This window comes from Bos indicus x Bos taurus, chromosome 2 (assembly GCF_003369695.1).
Source record: "Bos indicus x Bos taurus breed Angus x Brahman F1 hybrid chromosome 2, Bos_hybrid_MaternalHap_v2.0, whole genome shotgun sequence".
Taxonomy (NCBI): domain Eukaryota; kingdom Metazoa; phylum Chordata; class Mammalia; order Artiodactyla; family Bovidae; genus Bos; species Bos indicus x Bos taurus.
The window spans coordinates 85,275,208-85,299,772 of record NC_040077.1 but is presented as its reverse complement, the minus strand read 5'-3'; the positions used below and the strand labels follow the sequence as shown (position 1 = coordinate 85,299,772).

Sequence of the window (24,565 nt, the reverse complement as noted above, 5' to 3'; positions counted from 1 at the left end):
CTCTTTGTGACCCCGGGGACTGTAGCCCACCAGGCTCTTCTGTCCATGGGATTCTCCAGGCCAAAATACTAAGAGGTGGCCGGAAAAGGTGGTTACTTGAATCACTGCTTTCTGCTTACCATGAGTAGTCAGGCATACTAGACTCAGCTCAAATAATACAGTCACTTTAAGATATTAAGCTCCCAGTTTCCTAGGAACGTATTTCGTATACTGACCTTGTGTTCAGGAACCTTGCTAAATTCATAAATTCTGACAGGTTTTGTGCATAGATTCTTTTGGATATTCTATGTATCATCATGTAATCTGTGAATGACAATTTTATTTCTCTGTTAATCTTTATGCCTTTATTTTTCTTCCCTTATTACATTGACTCCAGTAAAATCTTGAAAGGAATGGTGATAGTAGGCATACTTGTCTTATTGCCAGTGTCTTTGGATAATTAGCCATTAACTGTGTTTGTGGTGCCAAGGTCCAGCCCCGGCTGATCCAGGGTATTCGAAGGAGAGATGGCCTAGGCGACTATTCAAATATTAATTAGAGATATAAAGAGTAATAGAATGAGGATAGCTCAGTAGGAAAATTCAATGGAGAAAAGAGGCTGAGTAGCTTGGTTTACGCGGAAAATCAATATAACCCGTGACACCAGGTTAGCTCTGACCACGGAGGCCACAGGCACCCTCTCGAATAGCGGAAAGTGCCCCACCTTAGACACCTTCTCGATTGGGTCTTAGAAGCCCAGGCAAATAAATGGTCGCAGAGGATATCCACGCTCCAGATGGAGACTTCAGCCAGAATGTGAAAAGAATGACATGGGGAGACCAAGGGTTGGTGAGCAAGGCCCGTAGCTTTATTTTCAACAGGGGCTTTTATACCCTAAGTTACACATAGAGGATAATAGGGGATGCAAAGTCAGCAGTTTTTGATCCTTATCAAAAACCAGGGTTTCTTTCCTGCAAATTTATCGTATACAAATGGTTTAGGTGATTTACATCATCTTCTGGCCAGAAGGCCTATTAACATTTTATGGCTCCCGACAAAGACTTATCAACCGTAAGACTTATTTTCTCTAAGAGTAGTTATTTTAAGGTTTGGCGCCATCTTCCGAAGATAAAATTGCATTCCTATAGGGCGGATGTGTAATGGGTTTATAACAAAGGAAAGCATTTATTACCTTAAGGGTCTAAAGTTACTAACACCAAGGCCACTACTTATTTTTTCTATATACCAACTATATTAATTAATACACATTTAAGGGTACAATTCAGGGGATGTGAAAACCTGGCAGCAAGCATTGGCTCATCAATGAAATCTTTTACTGGTTTTATTCTGACCGTTTCTAACTCTCTGAGAGGCTCTAAGCTATTTGAATATCTTAAGCTTCCTGTGCCTCTCGAGGCTGGGAGACTGTAAACAATCGTATGCATAGCTGTAGGAGTCCGGGTAAACTTGTCAGGCGAGTTAGAGAGCCATCTGAGGGGTTTGGATTTAAACACTCCTAATTGCCCAGGAACTTTATTAATTGGAGCTGTAAGTTAACTCTTTGTCAGAGAGAGCGAGATGGTGGTAGGGGACAGCCCCCAGTAAAGTCAGAGGTGAGAGCACAAAGCAATAAAGTAGGCAGACTCTGGTTTTTTGGGGGTAGATGCTCGAGAATATCCGGGGGGACTCCCGAGGCTCGATCCCGCCTTTGCGTATGCCGAGCCTCCTTCCTCATGACCTTTGTCACGAGTGGAATGTCTCTCGCCGGCTCCCGTCATGTGGAACCTTTTTTGTAGGTATTTTTTTTATCAAGTTAAAGGTATTCTCTTACATTTCTGTTGACTAAAAATTTTTATTAGGAATAGGTGTCGGATTTTATCAAATGCTTCTCTGGGGGAGTTCGCTGGCAGTTAAGTGGTTAGAATTCAGTGCTTTCACTGCCAAGGCCTGAGTTTCATCCCTGGTTGGGGAACTAAGATCCTGCAAGCCATGCAGCATGGCCAAAAAAGCTTCTCTGTATCAAGATGATTGTATGACTTTTCACTTTTTTTGTGTTACTGTAATAAATTTTATTGATTTGTTTTACAACTTTATTTTGGGTGTTTAGAATTCTTGAAGATGATCATTATGATGTCATAGTAATTATTACTATAATATTTGTTCCTCAAAACATGTGGGTTTTTTTTCATTCTCCCTTAAATATACTGACTATCTTATTTGTCTAGCATCTTTGGGATTTGAGGTTATTTTACATAAGTGAATAAGCTTTAGGATTTTTTAATAAATATATTTATGTACATTTATTTTAACTGTTTTGTTGTAGCTTTTCTAAAATATGCCACATCTCTGCTTTAACAACAAATTGGCTTCTAAACTTTTCTTTATTCAAGATAATCATTATAAACTTAGAGAAATCATTTTACTGTAGTGATCTCCTCAGATACAGAGGAAATATGTTATTTTGTTCCTGAAATAAAAATGCTGTTTTAATAATAAGTGTTTATTAAGCTCTTACTGTATGCTGGGCATTTTTCTCAGTATATATATTTGAAGACTCCGAGTAACCCTGTAAGGCAGACGTTCAGATCAGATCAGATCAGATCAGTCACTCAGTCGTGTCCGACTCTTTGCGACCCCATGAATCGCCGCACGCCAGGCCTCCCTGTCCATCACCAACTCCTGGAGTTCACTCAGACTCACGTCCATCGAGTCAGTGATGCCATCCAGCCATTGACCCCTTTTACAAATGAGCAAACTCAGGTACAGAGAGCTTCGGTAATTTGCCCAAGGTAAAACAGCTGGCAATAGATAGTGGTAAAGTTTGAAACCAGACAGCTTGACTCTAGAGGCCTCACCTTAAACCCCTGTGCTATATGCCCTGGTTATGTACCACCAGACTTGTTCTTAGGTCTTAGGTTAGTTAGTTCGTAGGTCTGTGTCCTGAAATTCCTTAATTTTTTTTTTCCTCTCTGCTTTTAACTATTATTCTGTGTGTTTCTGATTTCCCACTTAATTTTGCCTGTATGTCTGGATAAGGCCTAAAGGATGAGTCAGCAGTTTCTACAGAGTAAAATATATGGCCTTGTGACAGCTTTCTTTGGATTGTTTTTGGGAATGTTCATTTGTCTTTTACTTTCAAGTTTGGTAATGCTGGGGTAGAAATTTATACCGTTTGTTTTTCTTTCAAGTGCTGAGTATGCTAAAGCTTTTGTTTCCTACCTCAATGTCTTTTTCTTTAGGTGAAACATCAGATGGAGTCAGTAAGTCAGTTCACAAGGTCTTTGCTTCCATGCTTGGAGAGAATGAAGATGAGGAGGAGGAAGAGGAAGAAGAGGAGGAAGAGGAGGAGGAAGAAACGCCTGAGCAACCCACTGCTGGCGATGTGTTTGTATTGGAGATGGTTCTCAATCGTGAAACCAAGAAAATGATGAAAGTAAAGTGTTTCTTGTTTTGGTATTTATAAACAGAATGTAAAAATGTGACACAGAAATGGAAAAAAAAAGTCTTTATACATTTATACTGAAAGAATTCAACTGTAAGAAAGGAAATACTGTGAGATTGCTGTTACTAATTTCTTATGTTTCATTTTTAGAGACTTTTAAATGTTAAACCTTAATTATTACAAATGTCAAATTTTACTATAATTTTGCTGTTAAAAGGTTTATATTGTATCTTGATTTTTCTTTAACCAAATTTATTCTGAATAGATAAATTTGAAAGGAGAATCTTCAGTAGATTGCATCATAAATCTCCTGGCATATAAATCCATTTTGCAACATCCAGTTCTACATTTGGTCTAATTAGTAATTTAGTAATGCCTGACCAGTTTGATTTTTGCTTTGTTTAAATACTTTATTGTACTTTGAACTTGCTACTATAGGAAAGTTTTGTTGGGTTGGGTTTGTTTTCTGTTTGAGTCTAAATGTCATTTTTGTTTTGTAGGAGAAAAGACCTCGGAGTAAACTTCCCAGAGCTCTGAGAGGTCTCATGGGTGAAGCCAACATTCGCTTTGCTCGAGGAGAACGTGAAGAGGCAATATTGATGTGCATGGAAATCATAAGACAAGGTTTTAATGTGGGGATTATTGACAATAGCATGTTAATAGTCTGACTTTTAAAACAAAGGGAGGAGTACTTCACTCTGCTATTTGGAAAATATATTCAGGAGCTTGGAGGTGATTGTAATAACAGTGATATAACTACCCATTAAATAGGAATCATTGCCAAGAAAATGATAATCACGGAGTATGATTCAATGAAATATCATTAATATATATTGAACTCTTAACAGGCTTTTAAAAAAATTTGTTTTTTAGCATTTCATTTTAGGAGTTTTATATGTTTATAATATATCTTTTTAAAATATGGCAAACACATTACTTTAAAGCCACTTTTGAGGAGTATTCTTTTTCTACCATTTTCCAAATCAGACACTGTTAGATTATTTTAATCTACTTTTTGATAAAAGACAATATATACTTATCATCTTTTCATTAAACTGCAAAGCTCAGGCATATTGAAAGATATCTTTAGAAGTCACTTTTTGACTAATCACTTGCATTTATTATTTTGTTTTCCTGGTGTGTTGCCAAGTGATGCCCTGCATAGTGGCTTGAGCAGTCTACTACAGTGAACTTTCAATTTATCTTTTACATATTTTGGCATTTCCTTTCATTTAGTCTAGGGTCCTTTTCAGTATTATCTGTTCCTTTATTAGTTTATAATTGTTTATTTTGACAGTTACCTTTGATTTTAATCCCTCATGTTCTTAGAAACTTAATTCATAAACATTATTTCAGAAATGTGGATTAACTTTTCACTTTGATGATCTGGGTTTAGGTGCTAGTTAGATATCTTCTCTCCATTAATCCCATACTCCTCAGTGTGGAAGCTGGATCATGATGATTTAACCCCACTGATGTGGCTGATGCTCACTGGGATGAACTTGCTGAATTAATGAGCCATGTTTAGCCTTATCAAAGGGGACTTTTCATGAGGGGGACGTGGTAGAGAGTAGGGTTTTTCATGAAATTACACTTTGCTTAGAGAAAAGAATAGTTTTTAAATCCTAAAGAGTATATGAAAATACACTAAAGCAAATATACTGTTTGTATAATTCTGTTCAAATTATTTTAAAAAGCATAAATATTAAAGGAACCATAGTTTGAAACATGAAATTAATATTAGCATAAGTGTCTTCCCTCAGCCAATGAAATTTGTTTTTTTGTTCTATGCATTATAGCTCCTTTAGCTTATGAGCCATTTTCCACTCTTGCTATGATATATGAGGACCAAGGTGACATGGAGAAATCATTGCAGTTTGAATTGATCGCTGCACATTTAAATCCCAGTGACACTGAAGAATGGGTTAGATTGGCAGAAATGTCCCTGGAACAAGACAATATTAAGCAGGCTATTTTTTGCTACACAAAAGGTAATAAAAATGTTTTTCTTGCTTTGTTTGATAAAATGTTATATAATAGATTTTATGATCAGTGTACTTACTATTCTGGGGTGCTGTTCATTGAAATACATTTATTCCTTGTATTCTGTTATACCAGAGGTAAGTATTTGGGCTCTCTATATTTTCACATTTATCAGCAAATTTGTTTATATTTTGAGCTAATACAGTAAAACCGTCGTTTGAAGACAAGACCTTCATTTTCCCACCAAGATCAGTGTTGGTTCCAAGCTGTTTCTTGAGAGTTAATATTAGACTTCAGTGACCAAATGGAGGTTAATAGGGAGATTTTAGGCTTCTATTTGGTCAAACCTAGTCTAGCATTCCTGTGAAGGTAGATTTAGTCTGGAATAAACCAATTGGTTCCATTGGCAAATTAGCTTAGAGTGTTTTAATAGATTTTCTGAAAAGATGGGTCACACCCTACCATGAGCCCCCTTTTATAGTAAATCTATAATTTATATTCCTTATTTTCTTTTTAGCACTTAAATATGAACCTACTAATGTCCGTTACCTTTGGGAGCGATCAAGCCTTTATGAACAGATGGGAGATCACAAAATGGCAATGGATGGTTATAGGCGTATTTTAAACCTTTTGTCTCCATCTGATGGAGAACGATTTATGCAGTTGACTAGAGATATGGCAAAGTAAGTTTCAAGTTGAAATATACATAAATGTTCTTATTAATCATCTTGTTTTTGAAATCAAAAGATATATTTGAAATGAATATACTTTTTATTGAGGTTCAGGAAAGTGTTTTGCTTCCTGTATTTTAATATTGTGCTTAAATACAGAGGTTTTTTTTCCCCCAGTACTTTATTTCCAAATCGATTGTGTGATTGTTTAGAAAAAATTGTATTATATGTTTGATTATCTTTCATGTGCCCAGAAATTTAAAAATGGAACATGTTCTGAAGGATGACTAGATTCCCAGGTTTTTATAAATTATGTACGTATACAGTAATACTAAGTTATTGCAAATGTGCTAGTGAAATATTTATGCTCTGAGATCTACGGTCATTTTATCTTGAGCCTGTACTAGAATGACTTTTTAAGATGAAAACTTTTCTTTAGGTTGGCACATGCTACCAACATTAGTCATTAATTTAGAGTTTAGTAGCATGGGCAGCTGGTGGGGCAGGCATATTTGGATTAATCAGAGTTGGAGTTTTATCAGATGACCTTGATAAAGGGAGAGAAGTGCAGGAGAATTGGGATGCACAAGGGAGTAATTGTAATATTGGATGACAGAGAAGGAGAAAAGTGAGGACCAGAATGGTGCAGCCACAGTAAAAAGTGGCAGGATCAATGTTTTATAGATCCCATTGAGGTAGAAAAGTTATTGGCATTGAGTTACAAAGGGAGTGAGCTAGAATGATACGAGGTAGCTTTGGGAGAGTGAGATGCTTGATGTTATGACACGGTTATACTGACAGTACACATTTTTCTCTGGATCATCTCTGATTATGATTTTAAAGAAGAGTTTTCTCCTCCCAAATTTTAAGAAAATGAGATTCATAGTTAATAGAGGGCCTGTGTAGGAAAATGAGTTTTATGATCTGAATTAATAAACACTGATCAATTTTTGCCATTAATATTTTAGGAGTTACTATGAAGCCAATGATGTTACTTCAGCTATTAGCATAATCGAAGAAGCTCTCTCAAAACACCAGGGCCTAGTCTCCATGGAAGATGTTAACATTGCAGCTGAACTGTACATTTCTAATAAACAATATGACAGAGCTTTGGAGGTAGGAACATTTATGTGTTTCTCTGTTAGGTTTTGAACATGCACTTTTTTTTTGTTTTAGAAATTCTTACAAATTGACAATTCCTCATTTAAGTTATATTATTTATTTTAAACTATACATTTAAAGTTTGTATGGACACACTTAAGTTCTGTAATAATCCTGTATGAAATATAAAATGTAGTTACCATATGATAAAAGCTGTTGCTGTTATCAGAGATGCTAGGTATGCCTGTACTTCAGCATAGCAAGACTCAGCAGCAGACTAATGGTTAGGATTCAGTTCTTAATCTTTTGGGAAAATTAGATTGGTTTGCTATAGAGAAATTATGTATTTTTAGTGAAGCATTAGTTAATATGATATAAAAATGTTAATGTATCACATTGGCTTCTTAAAGAGACATACTATTGCTTTTTATAGTTCATTATATCTTTTAAGGATTATTTGAATTAACTGTACAAATCTTTGCATTGTGAAAAAGTTTTTCATATATACCTATGTATTATTTCCTGCTCCGCCCCCCCGCCCCCCCCAATACTTTTAGGTAATTACAGATTTTTCTGGAATTGTGCTGGAAAAAAGAACTACAGAAGAAGGCACTTCGGAAGAGAATAAAGGTTGTAGTTTCCTCTGCATAGGAGAAAGTGCATAATCCTTTTGTTCATAACGTGGTATTTTGAAATTAGTAGTGTTTTCATAGCAAGTTTTCCCAAGAAGCGTTTTTTCCTAACAGAGATTGCATATCTTTTTCTTGTGAGTATTCACTCACAGGTAATTTTTTTTTTTAACTTGATTTTAGTCCTTTTTTCCCCCCCTCAGTACATCTGTTTGAACTTGGCATTTGTCATTGACACAGGGCCTTGATAGTGTTACATGAAAAAAGAATGAATTATGGAGCAGCTTATCAGAAACCTTTCAAACTAAAGCAATTTACTTTTTAAAAAGGGCTTAAAATGCTCTTTACTAATTTTTTTCAAACTTATTACAGATTGAAAAAATTCTGTTTCAAACTTAAGCATTCACTTAAAATTCTGCTTTAAACGTAAGCACAGTATTAGATCATCCCTTTCTCAGTCTCTTTTATAGTGAAGACTAAAAAGAGGCTCTTGGATTCAAGAAGAAAAAGATGTTTCGATGTTTGGCAAAACTATTACAATGTTGTAAAGTTTAAAAATAAAATTTTAAAAAATAAATAAATAAAAATAAAGTGAAAAAAAAAAGAAGTTCGTATATCCTTATTTGTCACTTTTGTTGTCTAGTTTTTTGTGGTTTTGATAGAAGGTGTGGGAGTTTATGTAGATTTTTGGCAAGTGGATAAAGTATTAGGAAAATAGGAAGGATAATTGCTAATCAAAAGACAGACCGAAGGAAATTTTAAGAGCCTAGAACCAGAGTTTGCCAAACTTAGAACTGGCTGTAGAATCATTTGCTTTGAGAAAAGTAAATGAGGTCTTACATAGAAGGTACAGTTTGCTTCATTTGCTCCACTTTCCAAGATTATTAGGAACTTTTTGTTTGTTTAATGCACAGGCGGTGACAACGTTATCTGTGCTATACCTGATGGTGTGCCAATAGACATCACAGTGAAGCTGATGGTCTGCCTTGTACATCTCAACATTCTTGAACCACTTAATGTAAGTAGCATTAAGACTTGCACTTGAGATACTTTAGATCAAATCTATAATGTTTTTCTTTAGATACAGGAAATTATAAGTTGACCCTAGATTTCACATTTTTTAATAACCAGAAGTCACAGTAAGCATCATATTATTTTTGTGTGAATGTCTTTTAAAAGCTAAGTGTTTGGAACTGGGCTTATAATGATTTGTTTTTCTTGAGAATAATCCAGAGATCAGAATGTGAGATTGGGCCTTTTAGACAGTTGGCAGTTTCTGACAGTTGTTCTCTTTTGCTGACTTCAGACTATTTTATTAAATAAAAAATACTCGATATCTACTTTAGGATAAAGTGTTGAATAAAATACTCAAATCCCTGTTCTCATGGATCTTTTGATTTAATGGGATTAGATAATAAATACATAAAACATAGTATGCTAGTTGGTGATAAGTGCTCTGGAGAAAAATCAGAGAAGAATAGGAAATACTGGGGGTGGGAGGAGTTGCACTTTTATTAAATTGGTGAAGAAAAGCCTCCCCTGAAAGTAACATTTGAGTAATGACATGAAGGAAGTGAAAAAGTAGGCCAAGCAGGTAACAGAGGGAATGGCTTTCTGGGGAAACAGCAAACACAGAGGCCCTGCGACACGGGCTTGCTTGACTTGCTTGAGGGAGAGCACAGCAGATCAGTGTTGTCTTAGCTCCTGCAATGCCTGCCTTATAATACATCTTCAGAAGTAATGTGTTGAGTGAGTGAATGATGGCAGTATGAATTCTTTATAATAGAGACACAGGAATGATTTAAGAGATCATGTAAAGCTGTTTTTATTAAGCCTTGCTCCTTTTAGATTCACCTCAGATAACTGGTGTATATGTTAAAAAGAGAAATACAAGTAGACGTGTTTATTTGTAATGAATGCTTGACTTCAGACTGTTACTTTGGGGTCTAGCCTCTGTTGACAACACTAGTGGAACAGAACCCTGAAGACATGGGAGACCTCTATCTTGATGTTGCTGAAGCTTTCTTGGATGTTGGTGAATACAATTCTGCACTTCCCCTCCTTAGTGCACTGGTCTGCTCTGAAAGGTACAACCTCGCAGTGGTTTGGCTTCGGCATGCAGGTAATTCTTTTTTGTAGGAAGGGAAAGTTTTAATCACATAAGCAGGCAAGAACTTTCCCAAGATGGTAATAGTTATTATAAAATGTCAATGTCTTAGTGAAAATACTTCTGGTTTCAGGGCAGTTTTTTGAAAGTCAGTATTTTAAATTGTCTTGATTCACCACTAACTGATTTTCCCTCACAAATGCGCTGGGGAATGATTCACTTAATGTTACCTGAGTGAAATAAAAGGACTAACATGTCCCTATTAAAACATACTGTAAATACCTATCTTTTACCTGTTTTAACCTTAGGCTCTGGTTTTTAGTAATAGATTTTCAGACTTAGAGTGTAATCTAATTTTTGAAGAGCTTTTAAGGATTTATATTTAATGTTATTTTGAGGGAAAAGTTAATATATTTTCAGTGTTTTTTGAGCAAATCCAATGAAGATTGGATTTTATCTGTCAATTTATTTCACTGCGTCTAAATCCAGAGTAATCTGAAATAAATTGTTTATAGAGTGGGAAAAACAGCTTGAGAAAAACTACTAAATCTCTTACAGGAATGTGTGAAAAACAAAAATATTTTAATAGGATTTCCTATTGAATCAACATAAGAGATGCCTTAAAATTTGAATAGTCTCTGTTACAAATATTGTATAATGACCAGTTTTAATATTTAAAATATTTTGAAGTACTATATAGTAGCAGAAAGTTCTATATAAATAGAGGAACATTGATTGATATCTTGAGATGTATCACAGATCAGTATCAGTTCAGTTGCTCAGTAATATCTGACTCTTTGCAACCCCATGGACTGTAGCATGCCAGGCCTCCCAGTCCATGACCAGCTCCCAGGGTTTACTCAAACTCATGTCCACTGTGTCAATGATGCCATCCTAACCATCTCATCCTCCGTTGTCCCCTTCTCCCCCTGCCTTCAATGTTTCTCGGCATCAGGGTCTTTTCAGTGAGTTCTTCACATCAGGTGGCCAAAGTATTGGAGTTTCAGCTTGAACATCAGTCCTTCCAATGAATATTCAGGACAAATTTCTTTTAGGATGGACTATTTGTATCTCCTTGCAGTCCAAGGGACACACAAGAGTCTTCTTCAACACCACAATTCAAAAGCATCAATTCCTCAGCACTCAGCTTTCTTTATAGTCCAACTCTCACATCCATATGTGACTACTGGAAAAACCAAAGCCTTGACTACATGGATCTTTGTTGGCAAAGTAATGTCTCTGGTTTATAATATGCTGTCTAAGGTTGGTCATAACTTTTCTTCCAAGAAGTTCAATTCAGTTGCTCAGTTGTGTCTGACTCTTTGCGAACCCATGAACTGCAGCACGCCAGGCCTCCTTGTCCATCACCAGCTCCCAGAGTTTACCCACACCCATCCATTGAGTCGCTGACGCCATCCAACCATCTCATCCTCTGTCATCCCCTTCTCCTCCTGTCCTCAATCTTTCCCAGCATCATGGTCTTTTCAAATGAGTCAGCTCTTCACATCAGGTGGCTGAAGTATTGGAGTTTCAGCTTCAACATCAGTCCTTCCAATGAACAGCCAGAACTCATCTCCTTTAGGATGGACTGGTTGTATCTCCTTGCAGTCCAAGGGACTCTCAAGAGTCTTCTCAAACACCATATTGCAAGGGCATCAACTCTTTGGCGCTCAGCTTTCTTTATAGTCCAACTCTCACATCCATACATGACTACTGGGAAAACCGTAAGCCTTGACTAGACAGACCTTCGTTGGCAAAGTAATGTTTCTGCTTTTTAATATGCTGTCTAGGTTGGTCATAACGTTCCTTCCAAGGAGTAAGCGTCTTTTAATTGCATGGCTGCAATCACCATCTGCAGTGATTTTGGAGCCAAAAAAAAAAAAAAAGTCAGCCGCTGTTTCCACTGTTTCCCCATCTATTTGCCATGAAGTGATGGGACTGGATACCATGATCTTCGTTTTCTGAATGTTGAGCTTTAAGCCAGCTTTTTCACTCTCCTCTTTCACTTTCATCAAGAGGCTCTTTAGTTCTTCTTCACTTTCTGCCATAAGGGTGGTGTCATCTGCATATCTGAGGTTATTGATATTTCTCCTGGCAATCTTGATTCCAGCTTGTGCTTCTTCCAGCCCAGAGTTTCTCATGACGTAGTCTGCATAGAAGTTAAATAAGCAGCCTTATTGTACAATATACAGCCTTGATGTATTCCTTTTCCTATTTGGAACCAGTCTGTTATTCTATGTCCAGTTCTAACTGTCACTTCCTGAGCTGCATACAGGTTTCTCAAGAGGCAGGTCATGTGGTCTGGTATTCCCAATCTCTTGAAAAATTCTCCACAGTTTGTTGTGGTCCACACAGTCAAAGGCTTCGGCATAGTCAGTGAAGCAGAAATAGATGTTTTTCTGGAACTCTTGCTTTTTCAGTGATCCAGCAGATGTTGGCAGTTTGATCTCTGGTTCCTCTGTCTTTTCTAAAATCAGCTTGAACATCTGGAAGTTCACAGTTCACATACTATTGAAGCCTGGCTTGGAGAGTCTTGAACATTTCTTTACTAGCATGTGAGATGAGTGCAATTGTGTGGTAGTTTGAGCATTCTTTGGCATTGTGTTTCTTTGGGATTGGAATGAAAGCTGCCGTTTTCCAGTCCTGTGGCCACTGCTGAGTTTCCAAATTTGCTGGCATATTGAGTAACACTTTCACAGCAGCATCTTTTAGGATTTGAAATAGCTCAACTGGAATTCCATTGCCTCCACTAGTTTTGTTCGTAGTGATGCTTAAGGCCCACTTGACCTCACATTCCAGGATGTCTGGCTCTAGGTGAGTGATCACACCATCGTGATTATCTTGGTTGTGAAGATCTTTTTTGTATAGTTCTTCTGTGTATTCTTGCCACCTCTTCTTAATATCTTTTGCTTCTGTTGGTTCCATGCCATTACTGTCCTTCTTTGAGCCCATCTTTGCATGGAATGTTCCCTTAGTATCTCTTAATTTTCTTGAAGAGATCTCTAGTCTTTCCCATTCTGTTGTTTCCCTCCATTTCTTTGCACTGATCACTGAGGGAGGCTTTCTTATCTCTCCTTGCTATTCGTTGGAACTCTGCATTCAAATGGGTATATCTTTCCTTTCCTCCTTTGCTTTTTGCTTCTCTTCTTTTCACAGCCTTTGTAAGGCCTCCTCAGACAGCCATTTTGCTTTTTTGTATTTCTTTTCCATGGGGATGGTCTTGATCCCTGTCTCCTGTACAGTGTCTCAAACCCCTGTCCATAGTTCTTCAGGCACTCTGTCTATCAGATCTAGTCCCTTAAATCTATTTCTCACTTCCACTGTATAATCATAAAGGATTTGATTTAGGTCATACCTGAATGGTCTAGTCATTTTCCCTACTTTCTTCAATTTAAAAAATTGAATTAAGACTTTGGCAATAAGGAGTTCATGATCTGAGCCACAGTCAGCTCCCGGTCTTGTTTTTGCTGTCTGTATAGAGCTTTTCCATCTTTCGCTGCAAAGAATATAATCAGTCTGATTTCAATGTTAACCATCTGGTGATGTCCATGTGTAGAGTCTTCTCTTGTGTTTTTGGAAGAGGGTGTTTTTTATGACCAGTGCATTCTTTTGGCAAAACTCTATTAGCCTTTGCCCTGCTTCATCCTGTACTCCAAGGCCAAATTTGCCTGTTATTCCAGGTGTTTCTTGACTTCCTACTTTTGCATTCCAGTCCCCTATAATGAAAAGGATATCTTTTTGGGGTGTTAGTTCTAGAAGGTCTTGTAGATCTTCATAGAACCATTCAACTTCAGCTTCTTCAGCATTACTGGTTGGGGCATAGACTTGGATTATCGTGATATTGAATGGTTTGCCTTGGAAACGAACAGAGATCATTCTGTCGTTTTTGAGATTGCATCCAAGTACTGCATTTCAGACTCTTTTGTTGACTGTGTTGGCTACTCCATTTCTTCTAAGAGATTCTTGCCCACAGTAATAGATACACTGGTCATCTGAGTTAAATTCACCCATTCCAATCCAGTTTAGTTCGCTGATTCCTAAAATGTCAACGTTCACTCTTGGCATCTCCTGTTTGACCACTTCCAATTTGCCTTGATTCATGGACCTAACATTCCAGGTTCCTGTGCAATATTGCTCTTTACAGCATCAGACCTTGCTTCTGTCACCAGTTACATCCACAACTGGGTGTTGTTTTTGCTTTGGCTCTGTCTCTTCATTCATTCTAGAGTTATTTCTCCACTGATCTCCAGTAGCATATTGGCCATCTATCGACCTGGGGAGTTCATCTTTCAGTGCCCTATCTTTTTGCCTTTTCATACTGTTCATGGGGTTCTCAAGGCTAGAATACTGAAGTGGTTTGCCATTCCCTTCTCCAGTGGACCATATCACAGATATGAAATAGCAGACTTAATGGTTAAGATAACACTTTTTTTGGATGACTGAAAAGGAATACAGATGTAAAAGTTTACATACATAAGTTTACATAAAAAGTTACATTATTTGTGGGTTTTTAATTTTAAAAGACATAAACAGGGAATTAAAATTTTTTTGCCTTCTGTATGGTTGTGGTTTTGAAACTGCTCTTGTTACGAGCAGTAGATGTTTTTAAATCCTCTTTAATTATAATCATGATACTGATAAATGCTTTTTCTGTGTTGAACATATGTGGCTTTAGATGAGTAAAACCTCAGTATTGTCTGAAAATCATAAGGAAATTTGGAACTGTAGAGAAGAAACATCATTAGAGGAATTTAATGCTTGTAGCATAATAATGAAGTATCTTTTAAAGTGATAAGTGAAAAATTATGAGAAATTCCATCATGGTGATTCACCCATATTTAGTAGTCTTCCTTCGTTACCAAAGTTTAACCTGAAGATAGTGGTGAGGAGCTATTTGAGAAATTTGAGATTTGAGAAAACAGTAGGACGCAAATACTATCTTAGGCGATGAGTGCAGTGAGAAGGAAAGAGGCGAAAGGGCCTGTGTTTGTAAGTGCTGTGGCTGTTTGTGTGGGAAGAAGAAATGCTTACTGGGGATTGATCATCAAATTGTAGGACTTAATGATTGATTGGCATAAAGTATGAGGAGTAGAGCCGAGTAACTTCACCTCTAAGGACTTATTCTGAGGAAGTAATTGAATGAGGTGAGGAGAGGTATTTTATATTGGAGATCACAAAACTCAGGAGCCTGACAAGTAACAGAAGTGAGTGAAGTAGGTAAGTGAGAGGCCCAGGGCAGGCTGGGAACTGAAGAGCCCTGTCTAAAGGGTGCCGCTGCTTCTTGGCATGGCTGATGGAGCATGTGGGAATGAAGGGACTCAACTGTTGCCAAACCCAGATTTTCTGAAAGAATGCAGTAACTTGGATTTCTTAAAAAAATCCTAACTTTTAAAGATGTAGACAGTTTACTGTTTTTTAACAGTACTGTGGCCCAACAAAGCGTATCTGTGGGTTAAATTGGTTTCCCAGTTTGTGAACTCTGACTTATATATATGAAGATGTTTACTGAGGGTTACTTATTACAGTAAAAATTGAGGAATAACCTAAATGTCAAGCAGTATGGTTAAGTATAAACTGTGGAAAATTCTGAAAGAGATGGGAATACCAGACCACCTGACCGGCCTCCTGAGAAACCTATATGCAGGTCAGGAAGCAACAGTTAGAACTGGACATGGAACAACAGACTGGTTCCAAATAGGAAAAAGAGTACGTCAAGGCTGTATATTGTCACCCTGCTTATTTAACTTATATGCAGAGCACATCATGAGAAACGCTGGGCTGGAAGAAGCACAAGCTGGAATCAAGATTGCCGGGAGAAATATCAATAACCTCAGATATGTAGATGACACCACCCTTATGGCAGAAAGTGAAGAGGAACTAAAAAGCCTCTTGATGAAAGTGAAAGAGGAGAGTGAAAAAGCTGGCTTAAAGCTCAACATTCAGAAAACGAAGATCATGGCATCCGGTCCCATCACTTCATGGGAAATAGATGGGGAAACAGTGTCAGACTTTATTTTTTTGGACTTCAAAATCACTGCAGATGGTGATTGCAGCCATGAAATTAAAAGATACTTACTCCTTGGAAGGAAAGTTATGACCAACCTAGATAGCATATTGAAAAGCAGAGACATTACTTTGCCAACAAAGGTCCGTCTAGTCAAGGCTATGGTTTTTCCAGTGGTCATGTATGGATGTGAGAGTTGGACTGTGAAGAAAGCTGAGTGCCAAAGAGTTGATGCTTTTGAAATATGGTGTTGGAGAAGACTCTTGAGAGTCCCTTGGACTGCAAGGAGATCCAACCAGTCCATTCTAAAGGAGATCAGCCCTCGGTGTTCTTTGGAAGGAGTGATGCTAAAGCTGAAACTCCAGCAAAGAGTTGACTCATTGGAAAAGACTCTGATGCTGGGAGGGATTGGGGGCAGGAGGAAAAGGGGACGACAGAGGATGAGATGGCTGGATGGCATCACTGACTCGATGGATGTGAGTTTGAGTGAACCCCGGGAGTTGGTGATGGACAGGGAGGCCTGGTGTGCTGCAATTCATGGGTTTGCAAAGAGTCAGACACGACTGAGGGACTGAACTGAACTGATGGTTAAGTAAATAATAAATTTAATTGAATATTTTAACCAGTCAGAATGCCACTGAAGGCATGGGGAAATGTTGAAAGCCTAATATAAGTAAATAAAGCAGAACACCAAATTGTATATTTATATACTGATCACATACTTATAGCATAGAGATTGGAAGGGATAGTTGTTTTAAAATACAGAAATATGCATTAATCTCTTTCTTGTTATAATTTTTATATTGGTGTAACATTTCTTTTAAAATGGAGAAATAATTTTGGCCCTCTTACAAGTCTAAATTATTTTAACATTGTTTTAGAATGCTTAAAGGCCTTAGGCTACATGGAGCGTGCTGCCGAAAGCTATAGCAAAGTGGTTGATCTGGCCCCTCTTCATTTGGATGCAAGAATTTCGCTTTCCACCCTTCAGCAGCAGCTGGGTCGTCCCGAGAAAGCTCTGGAAGCCCTGGAACCAATGTATGATCCAGATACATTAGCACAAGATGCCAACGCAGCGCAGCAGGTAGACCATGCAATGTGGAAGTTTTTCTTGGTGGGCTATATTTTAGAATTTTCTTACATTTTAGAGACTTGAAGGATGTTTCTCCAGCTTATATCCAAGTTTAATTTTAGTATATTATATTCAGTGTTTTTGAAAAATGATTTTGAATCTTAAGTTACAGTAACTTAACATTGTAATTATTAATGTAATTTATAGTTTTTAAAATGTTGGGTTTTAATTATTGTGGGAGATCACAAAGCAGATGTTCTTAAGGTTTAGTTTCTAAGACATAGCTTTTCTATGCAAGCAAAACAACTTGAAACAAAGGAATCTTGTCACTATCCTATGCTTATTTCCTTAGGAACTAAAGTTACTGCTTCAACGTTCTACTCTATTATTTTCACAAGGCAAAATGTATGGTTATGTGGATACCTTGCTTACCATGTTGGCCATGCTTTTAAAGGTAGGTAGTAATCTGTCTTTATATTAGCCTTGTTGACTTTTTAAATGTTTAGAATTTGGTTTAAACATAGGTCGTAACTATTTTGTAACTCCCTTTTAAACTTTTTAAAGTTAAAAGTCAGATAAAAGGCAGACAACCTAGAGATTAATGGTATGTAATTGAAATTCTACATGAAAGTATAAACGACTACAGACTGTAAAATAAAATCTTTGCTAGTACATATTTCGAAAAGTGAGAACCATCGTAGTGTCCGTTATTGGCCCTGTGGACACTACTGTGTGCCCATATTGTTTACTTTGCAAAGATGTTTTCTGGGTATGACATCCTTTCTGAGTCTGGCTTCTTACAGGGAGATAGTTAACTGTCTGTGTGTGTGTGTGAGATAAACATAATGTGAATGGCTGTCTTTTTCCTTACTAAGGTGGGTAGTGTGACTTGGACTCCTTTATTAAGGAAAAAATAAGTCTATTCATTCTCTTTTAGGTGTTCATATACACGATAATTGGTGTTTTATTCCCCTTACTAAAGAAGCTTTCAGACACATCTGTGATACTTGTTTCCCATAGATTTTCTTTAAAAAATTATGGACTAAAAATGCTTCCCTGGTGGCTCAGCGGTAGATAACCCACCTGCAATGCAGGAACCACAGGAGACATGGGTTCAATCCCTGGATTGAAGATCCCTTGGAAGAGGGCATGGCAACCCACTCCAGTATTCTTGCCTGGAGAATCCCTATGGACAGAGGAGCCTGGCGGGCCACAGTCCATTGGGTCGCAAAGAGTTGGACACAACTGAAGCAACTTAGCATACACGCACATGACTGAAAATTTCAATTATCTTTAATTCAGGTAGCAATGAATAGAGCCCAAGTCTGTTTGATATCCAGTTCCAAATCTGGAGAGAGGCATCTCTACCTTATTAAAGTGTCAAGAGACAAAATATCAGACAACAATGACCAAGAGTCAGCAAATTGTGATGCAAAAGGTAATTACTTTCATTTGCTTTATTGTGTAAAACTTGGCTGAGTTGGAAAAAAAAAACTCATGAAGTAGCATGTGACAGTAATCTTATTGAAAATTATATTTTCTAGTCTAGATCCCTTAGGAAAAATAAACTCATTTGGTGTTTTCAAAAAAGAAAGAAAGGTTGTATATAAATACTTCAGTGTAAGAAAATTAAAAAGCAGGTGTCTACTTAGATCCTTCTGTGAAAAAACTAAAACAATCTTTTGTGATAATTAGCTGATAATACAGATTGCTTTATTTGTCTGGTTACTTCGACTGCATATGTTAAGCTCTTCTTTGATAAATGAATTTGTCTCTGTTAAATTCGTTTCTGACAAATGTAGCAACAGTCATAGAAATTCTGCAAATAAGTTGCTTTGGCCCAATCTCAACTATGCGACTTTAAAACCATCTATTTTTAACTGGAAAAGGATCAAGGATGTTGGGTGACATTATTACTCAAGAGAACTTTGGAAAAGACCTAGGCTATAAGTCTAGCAGAAAGTTATTTCATTGTTAATCATGTCCACAGATATTAATTAAACTGTTGTTACCAATATGGCAGAGTGCAACGGACAAAGTTTTACAATCCAGATGAGCTGAATCTCTGTTAAGCACAGTAAGGACATAAGCAAGATGTTGTTGGGGAAGAGAGTCAGAGGATAGGAATGTGGGCTCAGATGCTCGTAATCTAGCCTTAGAGCCCTGCTGTCTCTTGAGTTCATTGATTCTGGGCTTAACCCAGTGTCTGCCCACATCATTTTGGACTATGTTTCCTCAAGTTACATTTTTCTCTGTCTGATCCTACCTGTTTCCTCTTCCACTGTTTCCTCATTTCAGGGTCATTATTGGTTTTTCTTAAGCTCATAAGGTCTTTGTTTTGTTATTAATAGTTTCATCATGATGAGGATCACATTATACCAGTGCATCATGGTAGGATTATCTCGGGCACTTGATATTACATGTATCTTTGTACTGGGGCTTCCAAGGTGGATCAGTGGTAAAGAACCTGCCTGCCAGTGCAGGAGATGCAGGAGATGTGAGTTCAATCCCTGGGTCAGGAAGATCCCCTGGAGAAAGAAATGGCAACCCATTCCAGTATTCTTGTCTGGAAAATTTCATGAACAGAGGAGCCTGGTGGGCTACAGTCCATGGGGTTTGCAAAAGAATCAGACATGATTGAGCACACACATACATCTTTGTACTAATTTTTCACTCAATATTTTCTCATGTTCTGGTCTCTTTGTAGCTGTTAAGGAATGTGTCATATTCCATTGGATAGTGGTTTTATAATTTGTTTAATCATTCCCTTTTTTAAAGTTATTATATGGTTTCTTTTGATAATTTTCTTTTCTAAGTAATACCATTGTTGTTTAGTCACTCGGTCGTGTCTGACTCTGTGACCCCATGGACTGCAGCACGTCAGGCCTCTCTGTCATTCACTGTCTCATGGAGTTTCCTCAAACTCTTGTCCATTGAGTCAATGATGCCATCCAACTAAGTAATACCATAGTGATCATCTTTGTGCCTATAGATTTATCTGTATTTCTGAGTAGTCATTTAGGATAGATTCTCAGATAAATATTGAATTGAAGGTGGTAAAAAAAATTTTATGGCTTTTGGTATTTCTCATAGGCTGTAAAAGGAAGGCTTTTTATAGACAAATAAGGGAGAGAAGATTAAGTATGAATTTGAAATCCTTTGTTGAGTAAACATTTGAATGCCTTGTATGTGCACATTCCCATATCTGACCTCAGTCATGGAAAGCACCCTTGCTCTGCCCTGAAGGTGCATATATCCAAGCTAGCACTGAAAAACACAAATGATGTAGCTGGACTTTACCGAGGATGAATCAGAAGTGAGGATTACCTGGGACTGCAGATTGTTTGTTAGGTAGAGCAGAGGGAGTCAGGTTGAGGGAGTGAAAAGAAGCCCCTCCTTCTCGTCATTGTCAGAAGATGGTGGCAAGAATTCAGTCCTCTAGGGCCTTGGTTATTCAACTTAATTTCACTTTGGACTAGATCATGTTAATTTTCTTTGTGATACTGCTACTTCTGTAAATATAGTATCCTAACTGATCTTCATTGGTCTCATTTTAGCAATATTTGCTGTACTCACGAGTGTCTTGACAAAAGATGACTGGTGGAACCTCCTTTTGAAGGCCATATACTCCTTATGTGACCTATCCCGGTTCCAGGAGGCTGAGTTACTTGTTGATTCTTCATTGGAATACTGCTCATTTTATGAAGACAAGCCAAAACGCAAAGAGTTAGAATACTTTGGTCTGTCTGCTGCAATTCTGGACAAAAATTTCAGAAAGGCATACAACTATATCAGGTGATTTTCCAATAACTTATTTTAATTAGATTCTTTGATGGAGCATGTATATTTACTTTGACTTAATTTTACATGCTCAAGATTTAGTAAGCTGTGTAACTCTTGCTTACAGATTAATTCGGTTCATTGGTGGTTCTTGGAAGCAGTATAAGAGAGCATACACTCCCATAAGAGATTTACTTAAACCTTTGTGCCTCAGTCTCCCCATTTTTTTATGGTAAAACAGGCATCATAATATTACCACCTCATAGGTTATTGTGAGAGTTAAGTCAGTATGCATTATTATTCAGTGTTCATTGTACTGCATCTGTGAATGGGTTGGGAGAGGAGATAAAACTTAAACCTCTTGATTCTGTCTTTTTGGTTTAAACGTTTGTTGAAAAGCAGAAATAAGATGGAGAAACACTACATACCCCTTATTGAGGGTGGTGAATTTCAGTGTTGATAGGACAGCACTGAAGGGTTTCTTTCTTTTTTTTTTTTTTTATTTATTTATTGATAAATAAAACATTTTATTAATAACTATGAAATTTAGTACCATTACTTTGTTACATAGATATGTTATTACTCTTATTTTTTTTTCTTTTAATTTTATTTTATTTTTAAACTTTATATAATTGTATTAGTTTTGCCAAATATCAAAATGAATCCGCCACAGGTATACATGTGTTCCACAGGTACACATGAAGGGTTTCAATCTTAAAAATCAAGAAGTTTTTTTCCTGTACACTACTTTTTACTCTCATTCTCTTTTTGCAATTTTAGAATAATGGTAATGGAAAATGTCAATAAACCCCAGCTCTGGAACATTTTCAATCAAGTTACCATGCATTCCCAAGAAGTAAGACATCATCGCTTTTGTCTCCGTTTAATGCTGAAAAACCCAGATAATCATGCCCTCTGTGTCTTAAATGGACACAATGCATTCGTGTCTGGTAGTTTTAAGCATGCACTTGGTGAGTGTCCTGGCACATGACTTTGTCTCCCTCTCTCTGCTTTGGTTTCTGTATCTCTGAAATGGAGATAACCTTGTAGATTATTGTAGAAATTAAATGAGTTAATATAAAGTACTTAAAATAATGTCTGGTACATATAGTAAGTGGTTTTAAGTATTCACAGTAATTATAATAAATATTTATTTTTCTTGTGATGCTTTGGTTTCAAAAGGCTAAAGTAAGTCTTTAAAGTAGGTCTTTGAAGTACGACTTTAAAGCGTGACTTAGGCTTGTTTGTTAAAATATCATGTAAGAAACGAGTTGCCAGTCCAGGTTCGATGCACGATACTGGATGCTTGGGGCTAGTGCACTGGGACGACCCAGAGGGATGGTATGGGGAGGGAGGAGGGACGAGGGTTCAGGATGGGGAGCACATGTATACCTGTGGTGGATTCATTTTGATATTTGGCAAAACTAATACAATTATGTAAAGTTTAAAAATAAAATAAAATTTAAAAAAATAAATAAAATAGATAACTAACAAGGACTACTGTATAATACAGGAAACTCTGCTCAATATTCTGTAATAACCTAAATGGGAAAAGAATTTGAAAAAGAAGAGATATATGTGTATGTATACCTGAATCACTTTGCTGTATACCTGAAACTTTGTATACTAATACAAAGAATTTGAAAAAGAAGAGATATATGTGTACGTATACCTGAATCACTTTGCTGTATACCTGTAACTTTGTATACTAATACAACTTTGTAAATCAACTGTACTCCATTATAAAATAAAAATGAAAAAACTCAAAAAAAAATAATAATTTTCATTAGTTATAGATGCTTTGCTAAATGATTTTAATTTGCTATAGTATAAAAAGGGACTTAAGATTCTTTGATAGTTTATTCCTTTAGGAGATGTCTTTTTTTTTCTTGTCTTGATTTATTTTTTTACGTATACATATATCTGTTCTTTTTCAAATTCTTTTCCCATTTAGGTTATTATAGAATATTGAGTAGAGTTCCCTGTCCTATAGAGAGAGTAGGTCCCTGTTGGTTATCTGTTTCAAGTGCAGTAGTGTGTATGTCAATCCCAAACTCAAGATTTATCCCCACCACCACCACCTTTCTGCCTTGGTAACCATGTTTGCTTTTATTTATTTATTTTTATTTAATTTATTTTATTTTATTTTTTAACTTTACAATATTGTATTGGTTTTGCCATATATCAACATGAATCCACACAGGTATACACATGTTCCCCATCCTGAACCCTCCTCTCTCGTCCCTCCCCATACCCTCCCTCTGGGTCGTCCCAGTGCACCAGCCCCAAGCATCCAGTACCGTGCATCAAACCTGGACTGGTGACTCATTTCATATATGATATTATACATGTTTCAGTGCCATTCTCCCAAATCATTCCACCCTCTCATATTTGCTTTTAGAGTCTGTGAGTCTGTTTCTGTTTTGTAAGTACATTCATTTGTATCCCTTTTTGAGATTCTGAATATAAGTGATATCATATGATATTTGTCTTTGACTTACTTAGCTTAGTTTGATAACCTCTAGGTCCACCCATGTTGCGGCAAATGGCATTATTTCATTCTTTTTAATGGCGAGTAATATTCCATTGTATGTATGTACCAGATCTTTTTATCCATTCATCTGTCAGTGGACATTTAGGTTGCTACCATGTCTTGGCTATGTGAGTGTGTATGTACCTTTTCAAACTGTGTTTTTCTCTGGATATGTGCCCAGGAGTGGGATTGCTGGATCATATGGTAGTTCTATTTTTAGTTTTTTAAGGAACCTCCATACTGTTCTCCATAGTGGCTGAACAAATTTAATTCCTACCAACAATGAAGGGGAGTTCCCTCTTCTCCACAGCATCTTCAGCATTTATTGTTTGTAGACTTTTTGATGATGGCCATTCTGACTAGTGTGAGACGAGTCTTTATAATTCTTATTAATAATTAAACAGAGGGAAAATTCATTAACCATTTACAGGAAATTTCTGTAATAAGGAACCAGGAGCAAGCAAGTAGAAAAATAGTTAACCAAAAGTTTAAACTTAAAATGAGGCATGTATCTCCTGCTGCTGGCAATAAAATATATTGCCAGATTCACTTCTGTGTATACTGTGATTTTGGCTGTTTAATGCTTTAATGTTTCTTGTGTATGGTTGCTGTTTTTATAGTTGTTCAGCCAGTAATCTTGAACATCAGATGTTGAAGCTTTTCTTCACTGTGTATACTTTTTTGGAATTATTAGTTTACTATTAAGAAAACTATATGTAAAAGAGATTAAAATAGAAAGTCCAAATGGCAGTCTACCATTTGTGCTGCTAAGGAGACTTTACAGTGCTGTTTCTTCTGGAATAGAAGTTTTCTTATCTATATGATAAATTATAGATCATTCCTTTACAAGAAAAATTTGCTAAAATTCCTCTCTCATACAGTTAGACTTTTGACATGAGATAATTTTTTATATAAACTATATGGAATTCATAAAACCCTGAATTTTTATCTTGTTATTAGATACAATTTAGCTCTTCTCAGGAAAAACAGTTGCTATGTTTGAGGCAATAATACCCATAAACTTAAAAAACAAAACTATTTTTCTCACCTCCATGATCTATCACATTAGCATCTATAAGACAGGTCTCAGTTAATTTTATGAAAGAATTCACCAACAGACACATTCCCTCATTAGTTTTTTAAAAGATTTGAGATCATAAAATAGATATATGATCACAGTTATTCAATTGTTTATTTTTGAAGTACTACTCTACTTGGAAATGTCAAACTATACCTTTAAAAAAGTTACTTTTGTACTCAGTTT

At 36.6% G+C, this 24,565-nt stretch overlaps 1 protein-coding gene across 1 annotated transcript in view; it reads left to right on the top strand.

The window, feature by feature from the left end:
• The window catches only part of GTF3C3 (general transcription factor IIIC subunit 3), a 32,561-nt gene that overhangs the window by 2,629 nt on the left and 5,367 nt on the right, over nt 1-24,565 (top strand). Inside the window, exons 3-15 of the mRNA XM_027563454.1 lie at nt 3,219-3,412; nt 3,922-4,045; nt 5,221-5,412; nt 5,922-6,087; nt 7,044-7,191; nt 7,734-7,806; nt 8,720-8,823; nt 9,756-9,927; nt 16,798-17,000; nt 17,341-17,442; nt 18,291-18,426; nt 20,546-20,783; nt 21,549-21,739. Coding sequence (XP_027419255.1) covers nt 3,219-3,412; nt 3,922-4,045; nt 5,221-5,412; nt 5,922-6,087; nt 7,044-7,191; nt 7,734-7,806; nt 8,720-8,823; nt 9,756-9,927; nt 16,798-17,000; nt 17,341-17,442; nt 18,291-18,426; nt 20,546-20,783; nt 21,549-21,739 — 2,043 coding nt within the window. The remainder of the gene's footprint in view (nt 1-3,218; nt 3,413-3,921; nt 4,046-5,220; nt 5,413-5,921; nt 6,088-7,043; nt 7,192-7,733; nt 7,807-8,719; nt 8,824-9,755; nt 9,928-16,797; nt 17,001-17,340; nt 17,443-18,290; nt 18,427-20,545; nt 20,784-21,548; nt 21,740-24,565) is intronic.